Raw genomic sequence first — 13,431 nt, 5'->3', positions numbered from 1 at the left:
AGGCAATTCATACCAAGCCTCTGTCTTACAAGGTTTCTGCATCCCCAGGCAGCAAAATTAGGAGATGTGCCACTGTTGCTGCATGCTGAGCATGCAGTCAATGTAAGAAGAGGGGACCATGCAGTGAGGGGTTCCTCCTTAGATGTTCTTCTAAAGGAGCTTCAGGGAGCATTTGCTGTCACTTGTTCTTAGGGATTTAGAATTGGGCTTTTGAAGACTCAGAATGGTAGATAAGTTAAAAAATTTTATTGTAGCTGTATGCATTCTGTGATATATTTTAAATACTGTAAGAGCTGACATATAGTATTTTAAAATTAGTGTTAAAATCCTGGTCATAAGGAAAGCAACTATCAGATTTAATTTTTTTCCCATTGTTATTAAAGAAAACATCTAAGAAATATAACTGAAAAATATCCAGGAATTTTCATCTGATTTTTGAATGTTTACACTGTACAACATCAGTTGCACAATTTCTCCTGAATATTATTAATTGTTCTATAGTAGAAAAAGAGGATCTAGTCAGGATAATTAATCAGTCCAAGCATTCAAATTTCATATGCAAATTTTTCATGTAGTAATAGGATAGAGGAAATTTAAAGATGTATATAAATTAATATGTATTCACCTGTCCATCTAGCTAGTCCAAAGAAATTAACAAAACATTTTATTTCAAAACTATTATTAGTATCTGAAACTATTTAACTTCTTTTTCTTTAATATTGTTTTGTAATATTTTATAGTGTCAAAGTACTTTATGTACATTTTCAGTCCTTAGACACTCCAAAGAATTTGATTATAAGCCTCCAATATTTTTATATTTTGAATATATTGATACTGTGTTTGAGTGATGCTAGTGGTTGATACTTAGTATTTCTGCAAATATGTTCTGTCTAAAAATCATGTAGAAAGCTGTGTACGCTATTTCTGAAAATATTGTGGAGAAACCGTGTTACTTGGGAAGAGTGTTACCAAAAAGGATCCCTGTCGCAGTGTAAGGAATACCTTAAAGCCGCAGGGAATGAATAGCTGAGAACAGTTAATGGGACAAAGAATTAAAGGCTTAGGTGAAGACAGAGAGTCCTTTTCAGCACTCTACAAAGTAAAATGAATTAATGGAGTGTTTATAATTTATGACTAAAGAGGGAGACCCTGCAGAAAGTTACTATCTAGAGAAGTAGGGAGCTGCTTGTAACAGGGAGATCTTCTGAATCTAAAAGTGTAATGCACTCAGTGTCTGATTTTGTTGACATTTTCAGCTGGAACTTATTGACATGTTTTAGAAGACGAAAGTTCCTTGTTATAGCATGGGAATAGAATGCTTAAAAAAACCCTGCCATATGGATGCTGAATTACCACACTGGGGTGCTGCAGTCTTCTTTCAGTTGATACACACAATCGTGAGAAGCTTTCCTTGGTGGCTGGGAAAATAAGGATAATGTATAACATAGGAAATAATACAACATTTTTAAATGACATTTTTACTGCAGTCACAAAGATCAGGCAAAAGTATTACATTTGAAAATAAATTTCAGAAATGAAAGTTGTATTTTATTTTGAAAATGGGAAAATATGCACAAATCTGGACGTTGCTGCTGTCATATACAGCCTTCTCCTTTCCTGATAAAAAATACAAAGTATTTAATTAAAATAGGACTTACAATTTGAAATATAATTTTTCTTAGATTTTTTTCTTTCTTTTTTAACAGATAGTGCCTTTGTGGATTGCTCCCAACCTGTTAACATTCTCTGGATTTGTCATGATTTTAGTTAATTATTTTTTAATATCTTTTTATGACTGGGACTACACTGCCTCAGGTAAATATCCTCATGCTGTAATTTTTCAGAATTAGTGAACTGCTTATGTCATAACTCTGAATGATACAGGGAGGTATGAGATACTCGAATCTTGCACCAATTCCCTTGATGAGGTTCCTTGTGCATATAGGAGGATCTGACCTCACACATGGCTTTATAAATTTAGATAATTTTATCTTAAATCTTATTTAATTTCATCCCTAAATATGGGTTTCAGCATGTGCTGCTTGAAGTCTCTGATAATATCTCATTTTATTTAAAGTGTATTCCAGTGTTTAAATACACAGCCAAAACCCACCCTAATGTTCTTCATACAATTTTCATTGGTTTCACATTTCCTAATACCTAAATCGATGCCTGAATAAGTTAATTTCCCTTTCATTACTTCCCCCCCCCCCCATTCAAGACTACTTGTAGACAAAGAAGAAATAGTTTCTAAATAAATGTCTCTTGAAATTATGACTTTCAAAGTCCAAGTCCATATTTGCTCCTCATGGCAGACCAAGTCAAAAGGTTTTTGGAGGTGATTGCGCCTGAGCACAGGGCAGCTTCAGTTCTGGGCTTCTCAGACCAGCCATTGGAGCCTACAGAAAGTAGTAAGCATCTCCCAGGTGATTAACATAAAAAAAAATATCTTTGTTTTTCTTTAAACTAGACAATTTGGTGAAGACTTAACACTTTTATTTCCTGAAACAATTATGTTTGAGGTTTTTTGCTGCCTGTAATTTCTTATGCCTCTGGCTAGGTTCAGGAGGTACCCTTTGGCGTGAGCTGTTTGTACATTTATCACAACAATTCTAGGGGCAGGGATACTTGTTAGCAGTTTTGGTTAAAAAATAATCCTGTATGAGCATTAAGTTTTCAGGACCAGCATATTATGTAGTTATCTGGCCTCATCCTTAAACACTTGGTTTTTTGTCAAAGCAGCTGATATTTACTAAGTTCTGTAATAAAAGAGCATCCAGCACAGATCTTTCAATGGGATAATTCTATCTTGACACATTCCCAGTAGATACACATTGAACTCTTAAGACATTTGAAATGGTGATTAAGTCTGTTAAAGTTGAAACCTCGATGTGTAGTTTGCAAGCCTCTTCTCAATTTCACATGAGAACAGTGCCCATCATTTCTCAATTGATTGAAAACGTTCATGCAGCCTAATGAGCCTTTTGAGTATCATATATCAATCCCATACCTAGGATCAGAAATAAAAGACTTAATTTCCTGGACAGCTGGTTTTCATTCTACAGTTTGAAAATTTGCAGCTAGGAGTCAGGAATTGCCATCTTTTCTTTCAGAGTGGCAAGATGAGGCATTGAGAGAAAGGTGGTCAGGGCACTGCTTTAGGTACTGGCATCTCCCTGTTCAGCAAGGACACACCTCTGAGTCCAAGTATTCCTTGTGTTCAGTGCCGAGTGCCAGAAACCTGAGAGGGCTTTGCATATACAGTTGTTTAGTGCTGGTGTAGTCCTTATTGGATTATGTTTAAGTTAAATAGAACGCTCTTTGGAAAAAGGCTTAATTGCTTTAAAAGAGCAACAATAACCGTGTGTTATTGCTATCAGCAGAGCAATAACAGAACTCTGGATTCTGTCCAATTCAGCTTTCTACTCCTTTTTTTCAAGGAAAAAAAAAAAAGGGGTGCTAATATCTGTCCTAGCCTAAAGACAAAAATTTCCTGTTCAGATCTGTATGGTAAAAGTGCTGCACTAACGCCATGTTGGCACTAATAATAATGATCATGCTTGAAAACTACATTTTTTTGTCTTTAGGTATTACACAAACATTAACTGATTTGTAGATGGATAGGCTCCCTATGACCTATGAAAATTTTTGCCTAGTTACTATCATTATTTTGTGCAATACTAGAGTCATTTCAAGACCAAAAAACCTCTACTTTGTCTTCTCTCCTTTGTGGTGTAAGCGCATTCAAGGCTGCTCACTGCTTCTTTGATAGAGCTCGCTGATGACTTAAGATCAAAACCAACTATTTCAATCTGTTTGGTGTAGTGGGCTAATCAGTGGCAGCTTGTTCATACGTATATGCATATCTCGGTGGATTTCTTTGATGTTAACCACTGTTACACTGACTCACTACATGATTTATTTTAGGTACCAGTCCTGGACTTGTTCCCACCTGGGTGTGGCTGTTCAGTGCTTTTACCACCTTCTGTGCTTACGCTTTAGGTAAAGTACAATGAAATTATTTACATGTCTAATGTCTTCATATAGTTTTATCTACTAGTTCTCTAGTGCTGATACTGAGATGAAGAGGCATCATGGATAAATTATTGATCTCTTTCTAAAACAGTTCTCTGAGATTAAAAAAAACCCACCAAAAACATTCATAAGACTTAAAAAACCCCAAATAACAGCATTTTTATTATAAATTAGAGGTTCTGTGACTGTAGGTCTATCCCTCTTGAAAGTTCAAATTGTTTTAGAGGAACAATGGAAATCATTACGTAGCAGCAGTCAGTGCTGGTGGGTTTCGTAAAAATCTTTGGCCCCCAATGATGACATTCTGAGAAGCTCCCTGACACCAGCATTAGCAGAGGGTGCTTTCAAAGACAGGGAGAATAAAGGGCAAAGCCGAGAAAAAGGAAAATGAATTTAGCATTGTGTTTTAAACTCTTAGGCACTTCATTGCTTATGGCATGTGTCAGGAGAGATGGTATGAATGTGGTGACAGGCCTGAGCTTCTTATGGAGATGAAGTATTTTTATTTTCTTTCCTGTTGCTGTTTTTCTTCCATAACACCTATACTTCAGTTTCAGTTTTGTATTCTATTTTTACTTTTTATATCATACCATGACTGTATTTTTAGGTACATTGCACCTTGCTGTGCAGTGGTGTGAAGACATAGACCTGAACTGATGCATATCTGGGAGTGAGATCCACATTAGCGTGGCTTTTTTGCTTGCTCTTCCAAAGCTAACTCATTCCAAACTAGTCTTTCCACAACGTGGTGCAACAGAGTTAATTTGGGGGGGACTCACAGTAGTATATTTATATGGACTGCACTGTGCTGTGTAAATGTACCCTCTCTTTGGAGCCAGTTCTTATAAGGCCCTGCATTGCAGAGTGTAGCCATACATTTGTGTGCCATACTTAAGATACCTGGCTAGATATAAATGTGTTCTAGATGTACGCTGCGGTGTCGTACAGAGATGCTGGCCACTTTTGGTATCAGACCCATGCATGTAGAGCCATCTTGATTAACCTGAGGATATCCTCTTGTGCAGACATCTCCCTCTGCATTGTAAATGCCTTGACATTTCTATTCAAGTGGCGAATTTGTGCCAAAATTATTTTGTCCGGAATTTCTTTGTATTTGTACCATAAAAATCACTGGGACAACCGTCCCTTGAAGCTGACTACCAGTCAGATTTCCCTAACAACTTTCTATAATCATTAGCAGAAGCAACAGTTTCTTTTGTGAAAACCATTCTTTATGTAATTGTATGGAATTTAATGAAGTGGCTGTTGTTTCATAAACAGGAATTACATATTGGAGCTGTTAGTGTATGACACCCTAGAAAGCTCATTGGAAATTCAGCTTCTGAGATTCTTAATGTAGATGTTATTTGCCAGTGAGGCCTATAGTTCCTAATACTTGGAAGACAAGGAATATGATGTTGACAGTCAAAGCTATAATGAACTGATGTATATGTAGATTTTTGTGTCTGCTGTCCAAGCCACTTCATGAAATATTTAGTCTCAGATTTAATTCTGCATGGCCAAAGTTTTCCCTTTGGAAGACTGCAAAGAGCCATAATAACTAACCAAATATGCAGCTTTAATCTCTCTCAGCTTCTTTTTAATGACACAGTTACTCTCTCCAAATTCCCTAGCATGCTGCTCTTTTTTTTTTTCCCTTTGTTAAGGTGGTTTGGTATCTTTTCCCTTTCCATAAAATGGAGTGCTCTTTGCTGTTATTTTGAATTCCACTATTTAAAAGTTATCTAAACTTTAAAAAACCTGAAGATTTATGAACCTTTATGAGACAAAATCATAGCATAAGCATTTTAAAGCAATGAAGTGTGGGACAGTGTATGTCCACTATTGAACATACACCTTTGTTGGCACGAATGATTTAAAACTGAAACCTAAAACAGAAAATATTTTCACTCTCTTAAAAAGCTAGTGAAACCACATGGAAAATGTGGGTAAAGATTTGTGAAAATTGAATTTTACATATGTGTTATACAATTCCTGTATTTTTCTCCATGCCCATTATAATTAGACGTACTGTATTTCATGACACCGTTATAAGCCTAACTCTTTTTAGTAAAACTAAAGGCTCCTGCAAAATGAAAACCACTCTTTCACTGTGGTGTACATATTTTAGTATCTAATGTGAATATTTTTTGTGACACCCTAAAATAATTTATGAACAGACAAATCTTCCATCATTCTCATTTTTAAAAGGTATTACCCCTATGACAGAATTCTCTCTGATTTGGGATAGATGTTCTTGAAATATAAAAGACCATAAACTGTTAAGGAATGTTTGCATACCTATTTGCTAGTTAAGTTTCAGGAGCATCCTTTAACAGATTAAAGAATTTCTAAATTTATAGCAACAGTATTCAACTAACCTCAAGCTTATACAGTTTTCTTTCTGCACATTTCAGTAAGATGTGGACAATTCAATGGTAATGTTAACAGAGAGAGAATGTGGCTCTAGAAGGGGGCAATGCCATATTTGAAATCCTCTATGAGATCTTTAGAGTTGTGAGAAATGTCTCCAGTGATTTGTATTTGAGCAGAGGATATCTCACAGCTGTTTAGGTATTACAATAGGGAGATAGTCTAAAATCTGTACAAAACGAAATCCCATGTTTTCCTGGTTTAGATCCCTGAAGTATATTTACGTTAAACAAAACTCAGAGTACTGCCAAATAATCTGGAGAAGTAAGTAGCATATGATGTATAGCAGCTGTGGAGTCTTTGGTCTCACTCTGCTGAGTTGTATCTCTAGTCAGTTTTGGGTTACTAATCTTATCAATAGCTAATAATTGTTAGCTATAGTACCTTCCAGGTAACATTAAAAAGAAGAAAATTCTCCATGTTATTTTGAGATTCAGGATAACAATAAGTAATCTGTAAGGTTTGTTCCGTGTACTTTTTCCTAAGAGGTTTGTCCTGCGTATTTACACTTAACTTTAAGAAGGAAATATTTCCATTTCACACCAGCACAGTCTCAGAGAAGAGACTAAGGGTATGGTTTGACAATACAACTAAGAAAGGTTACAGCTGCTAGACTCCCTTCCTCCTCCTTCTCCCTGCATTCACTGTCCCTCCCTTGTGCCATCTCCTTTGCTTTTTGTACCATTCACAGTGCCAGTTCTGTTCAGTTACCCAGAAGAAAACCTAATGTTCACTGTCCTTCCACCAGCTGAGCAGGCTGCAGGTCCTCCCCTGTTCAATAGCAGTGAACTCTCAGCTCAACTCAAACCATATTGTCCAAAGGCATCCTCAGAGTGAGATCCAGTACAGTATTTGGGCATCTTTCAAGCACTTAAGTATTAAAAGTGATCAACACATACCTCACCTTAACAGTAAGGTATTCTTAGAATCGTAGAATCATAGAATCATTTAGGTTAGAAAAGACCCTTAAGATCATCGAGTCCAACCATAAGCCTAACACTGCCAAGTCCACCACTAAACCATGTCCCTAAGCACCAAGTCTACACGTCTTTTAAATACCTCCAGGGATGGTGACTTAACCGCTTCCCTGGGCAGCCTGCTCTAATGCCTGACAACCCTTGCAGTAAAGAAATTTTTCCTAATATCCAATCTAAACCTCCCCTGCTGCAACTTGAGGCTATTTCCTCTCGTTCTATCTCTTGTTACTTGGGAGAAGAGACCAGCACCCACCTCACTACAACCTCCTTTCAGGTAGTTGTAGAGAGCGATAAGATCTCCCCTCAGCCTCCTTTTCTCCAGGCTAAACAACCCCAGTTCCCTCAGCCGCTCCTCATGAGACTTGCTCTCTAGACCCTTCACCAGCTTCGTTGCCCTTCTCTGGACACGCTCCAGCAGCTCAATGTCTTTCCTGTAGCGAGGGGCCCAAAACTGAACACGGTACTCGAGGTGCGGCCTCACCAGTGCCCAGCACAGGGGGACAACCACCTCCCTGCTCCTGCTGGCCACACTATTTCTGATGCAGGCCAGGATGCCATTGGCCTTCTTGGCCACCTGGGCACACTGCTGGCTCTTGTATTTCAGCTGAAAGACTCTTTAAAATACCTCATGTAGGCACACACACAAATAAATTTTGTGACATTTGCTCCTTGGGTCTGCCATGTAACTGTTAGTCATTGAGGCATTTAACATCAGGCAACCTAAATGCCTTAGTGAATCTACCCCACAAGCGGTCTGAAGTGTCAGAGGGTCCACAACACCAATGGACGGGTGAGAAGCCCTATGGACATTTTTCAGCACTTTCTTTGAGAAAGTGATTGCAGGGACTGACATAAAAGTGTTTAAAGACCACTGGGGGCAGGTAATTATTAATGTCTTTTTAAAGCTTGTAAGGAAGGTGGCATTTAGTTTAAGAGCTGAGGTAACGACAGAAAAATTACTTGATAACTGAATCAAATATTGTATAAGCAATCCTAACATGTCGGTATTGAAGAGACTGTTGTGCTTCAGTTTGCTGTCATGTCAGTGTATTTTTCCCATATGTTACATATGGCAGTAGAGAAGTGTATGTGAAGAAAGTTACTCCTTTTGTTGTGCTCTAATTCTTTATTTCTTTTCATTTCCCAATCCTTCTAGACTCCATAGATGGGAAACATGCTCGAAGGACTCAGTCCAGTACTCCTCTGGGAGAATTATTTGACCATGGGCTGGATAGCTGGGCTACCTCCATTTTTGTACTTTCTTTTTTTTCTGTCTGTTCCTGTGACAATGGGAAGACTGGAGTTTCTGTATATACAATGTATATATATTTAAGCATTGTCTTGTTTAACTTTATGTGTTCACACTGGGAGAAATATAACACAGGAGTTCTTTTTCTTCCTTGGGGATATGATATAAGCCAAGTGGTAAGTATTTATCATTCCTGTTTTGGTTTTATTTTTTAACTATGTTAGTGTTTTCATAATATTACAGAAATAGAAAAATAGAGCTCAAAGCAAATACATTTGGCCAAGATTTTGAATGTGAAATAGCATAACCCTAAAAGTAATTCAGAAATATTTCCTGCATTTGCAAAGAAGGGACGCTTTCGAGCAAATTGTCAGCATCAGAGGTTCATTGCCTTGCAGGAAAAAAAAGGCTTGCAGCAAGCCTAGCAGTCAGATAGTGCCCATGAGAATGTCATTTAACTGCATTTGATTTGTGGTGTTAACAAAAATTATTATGCTATCTGAAGCCATAAGCAATTTTCCCACCAACACTAGGTTCCAAGGCACGATGTGAATTAGTCCAAGTAGTATTTGTTAACAGTTATACAGCTATACAATACTAGACCTTCTCAATTCTACCACCTCTTATATCAAATGTGGTAGTGGAAATAGCATTGTACCTATACAGTGAGCACTGACTGTTGTCAATTGAGTTTTACCCTTGGAAAAAAGTCAAAGTAGTACCATTAGAGGTTTCCTCTCCAGGAATGGCGTTCAGTAACGTGAATTATGTATCAGCCCGCAGCCAGTCCCCAGCTGAGTTCTTGACTGACTTACAGCCCTACCTTGAGGTGGACCTTGTCAGAAACACGCCCAAGGCACCACAGTGAGTGGTGGCCTCAGTGCACAAGTGCGTAGCAGCAGTAACAAGCTCATTGCACTGCCAAGGGCCCAGCGCTGGGATTTCTGGGCTAGCTTATCTATTTCTTAGATAGCCAGGCTCTTGCAGCCTGAAGAGCACAGTCCCAGTCCTTCTGAGCTTCCTGTCACAGGCATGAGAGGAAAGGTACAGCCAAATATACATAATTGAAAAGAAGTTTGACAAATATTCAAATATGTCTTTTAATGGAAATATAGTATTTGGATTAATGACTGCAGATGTGTTGCTGTAAACATAATCAGAATCCAGTGGTTTGAGAACAACTCAGAGGTGGTGGTCCAGCTGTAGTGCATCTGTTTCATCCCTTAGAAAATAGGTTCTGGGAGAAGAAGTTGGCTCAGGACTAAGACATTAGGCAGCCAGCTGGTCTGCAAGTTTCAGCCATGTCTGTGCAAGGCTTCTTAGTGATGTTCTTCCAGCAGGAGAGGAAGAGCTATGTTCAAACCAATTTCACTTGTTGCTCAGATGATCACTGTAGATCTACATGTGAATGTTTAGAAAGCTCTTTTGGATTGCTACAACACTCAAACTGTATTAGTGGTTAAATATGGGAGTGGGTATCAACTAGCAGAGCAGTACTGTTAACTCTGTCAGTGCCTTTTAGTGACCTATGCCTCTGTCACTGCTTTCCCATCTGGGAAATAATGGTAATAACATTTCCCTGCCTGACAGATCTGTGGTGAGGCTGAATTTCAGTAAAGTTTGTAAACTGCTTTGATTAACTTGGATGCAAGGTGCTAACAAGTGCTATTTCCTGTTCCCCTCTGATGCTGAATTGCTGTCCTGCATGCTTGCTTTCTAGTAACTTCTGTGATGATTCGCCTACAGTCAAAATGATAAGCATATAAATGTAAGGATTTTTTGATGCTATATAGTGCAATCATCAACAGTGGTAGAAGACTGTACTATTGAAATGTCTGTATGTCAGTTTTTCCATCTGTAAAAATTAGCTTTTGTAGTTGTGATTGCCTATGAACAAAGACAAGACAGGATTTGTAGATCAAGGTAGTATTTTTCATTAGTTCAAACTACGTTTCACGCACACCAGAAAGTACATAACGTACTTTTTTCCAGCTGTACTAACTAGTCTAGTAAAAGATCTTAATGCCCCTACAAACATTGCCTTGCTCTTGTTTTGTAAACCCGTTCAGCAAAACTTGTATGATGTGTGCACTATTAAAGGTAGCTCTTCATCTCCAGCTACTTGGAGGAGAGGATACTGAGGACATTAACAAATGGCTGATGATGAGTAAGAAAGATGATGTTCTCCTTGCTGGTTTTTTCCCACCAGTTCTCTGCCAGATATTCCCACAGTCACATTCAGAGGCAGAGAGGGCGGAAGCACTCGCAGGCTGCTTTCAGACTGATTCCTGGCATTTAGTTCACTATTTCCTCCGTGGTGTTCCTAGCTGGATTGCCACATGAATGTAGCTCTTTGCTCTGTCTTAAATAATTTCACCGATAACATGATGCTATTGCATTGGCATGTCAGACATTCAGGTAGTCTAGTCCCCTGCTTCTGCTTTTAAAATAGATGGTAGCCAGGAACTTTGGACTTCATTATCCCCACAAAGCTCAGGAAATACAGTAACTGATGTAAGTGTGCAAACAGATAACTGTTGACCTTAATGAAAGCTTAACTGGCATGTAGCTCCCAGGGCACCGCTGCTGAGTCAGCTCCGCTGTATATAAACACAGACAGCCCTGGCTCTGTGTTAATTATGGTACAAAAAGAGTTGCTGTTCCTCGTGAAAAAATACCTCATTATAAATAGAGAAATTTGTGGGACTTATGCAGATCACGTTTTTCTGCGACTTGATGGCTTGTCAGAATTGGTAACCTAATTATGCTAGCTGGGCTGTAATTGGCACTCCAGTTAGCTTTGATTACAGCAGACAGCCATTTATAGGAAGCTGTGGTTTGTAAACTTGAAAAATGGCTGTAATGTGTCTGAGAGATGCTTGGTCAGAGGACTGTTATGTCTGTGGGTCCAGAATCAAGGAGGAGGCATCTGCAGCAGTGAAAATTCTTCCTCTCTCTCCTCCCTCCAGCACAAGGATCTATCTCCTGCTGACTCCTCTGTGGGCAGAAAAAGATGCAGGGAGAGGAGCCTCTTTACACCATAGCATCTAGACAATTGTCATACACTTTTGAGTAAGCACACCTATTAGAAACCCCAAAAGTCATGGGCTGAAGAGAAGGCTAAAAAAGAAACCTTTGCTATGTTCTGTGAGAAATTCTCTTGGATAGATCTTGTGAAAACAAACACTTTTCTTTTTGTTACAAGCCCAGCTAAAGAAAGCTAATATCTGCAAATTAAGTTTCTTGGAGAAAAAAAGACAAAGCTTTCTTGAGAAATGAAAACTTCAGACTTCCTGCCATATGTTAATTTTCACAGACGTCCTCTTGATTTTTTAAAAAAAATCTATTTTCCTCCTGAAAAATGTAATATTCTCATAATGAAATACTCCCCTAATCCTTCTGTTGCTTTTCATGAGCCACTGCAGTTGAGTTCATAGTAAGGGAACAAAATACTAATTTTTCCTTAATGTGATGTAGTCTGCTTACATCGGTGCTGCCTTAAGCGTAACAGGGAGGTACCCTTTGTATTCTTAAATAAAAGTTTAAAAGTGAAAATAAGAGATGTGTGAGAGCTGGAGTGACCCAGATGATTCCACACTCCTTCCTCTCACTCTCCACAGCCAAGAGGGCAAGCTTGAAAAAGGCACAAAAGCACAAGCTTCAAATGTGAAAGGCAACAGGCAACTCTCTCTGGCCCTACCCTAGCCCTGTAAGGAGAAGAGGATCAGAAATGCTATATACAGTCATGCCTGAAGGCATGGATGCTTGGCCCATAAGCCCCAGGTTTTCGGTCTGAGATGCTTTCCCAGCCTGTTCTGCCTGATGGCTTTGGATGGTCCCATCTAGGCTCTCAGGGAGAACGCTCTGCTTGCCTTGAAACTCCAAATAAATGAAGTATATGATGCAGGTAGCAACTTAAACATTGTAAAACTTACTTTTCTCCTTCCTTTCAGTCAAAACAGGGGAAGAGGGTTTTTTGGATGTCATATACCAGGTTTTCTTTTGAGAAGCAGTTTACAAAGCTTATGCTAAAATATGTTTTGTATGGCCTTTTCCTGGGAAGTACTGCGGCAGCCAGTCTTTCAGGAACCGGCAAAGAAATCCCAAGCAATGCAAGTACATATCATGTCTTTAAAAAACTTCTGTCTCCTCTGAAGGACAAAAAAAAAGTCTCTATTAAGAAGAAAAATGAAGATGCAAATGTGTCGTTCTTTGGTCACATTATCAGGATTCAGAATCTTTTTATTTTAGTTAAAAAATACTCAATTTCAGAGTTTTTCTGAGAAAATTTGAAGTGTCTGTGGAAAGCATAGCCTTTCTTGTGAAGAAATAATATTGATTATTATCCAGTGCAAAAGGTAGGAGCGCACTGGAATTGTTGAAGTAAAAGAACCGATAGTGGTGTGGAAGCAGCGCTGGCCAGGCCATGGTGTCTGCTTCCAGCTGCCTCCTGACACAGCTGGAAACCGAACTCAGTACTCAGTTATCGGAGGGAAACCCCATAGTGTATCCATATGACATTTAAACAGAAGAACCTGCGGTGCACAGGCTCTTTCTGCATCAGATTGCTTCATTCTTAACCACTCAATTATGATTCTACTCAAACCTTTCTTGGTTAATTAATCTTCCAGGTGCATTAGCTGTTTACCTATCACATACTACATGTCTAAATGCAAAATGACCTTTTTAAAACATATAAACCCCCTATTTTTATAGGCTAAATTTGCCACCTTTAAC

General features: G+C 38.6%; 1 protein-coding gene across 1 annotated transcript in view; it reads left to right on the top strand.

The window, feature by feature from the left end:
- LOC128142357 (ethanolaminephosphotransferase 1-like) overlaps nt 1–13,431 on the top strand; it is a 59,694-nt gene that overhangs the window by 23,223 nt on the left and 23,040 nt on the right. The window contains exons 3-5 of the mRNA XM_052788369.1: nt 1,707–1,815; nt 3,928–4,002; nt 8,602–8,870. Coding sequence (XP_052644329.1) covers nt 1,707–1,815; nt 3,928–4,002; nt 8,602–8,870 — 453 coding nt within the window. The remainder of the gene's footprint in view (nt 1–1,706; nt 1,816–3,927; nt 4,003–8,601; nt 8,871–13,431) is intronic.

The sequence above is a fragment of the Harpia harpyja genome, chromosome 5, assembly GCF_026419915.1.
Source record: "Harpia harpyja isolate bHarHar1 chromosome 5, bHarHar1 primary haplotype, whole genome shotgun sequence".
In the NCBI taxonomy this organism is placed as follows: domain Eukaryota; kingdom Metazoa; phylum Chordata; class Aves; order Accipitriformes; family Accipitridae; genus Harpia; species Harpia harpyja.
Note: the sequence above shows the minus strand (reverse complement) of the source record. Positions and strands in the feature narration are given on the sequence as shown.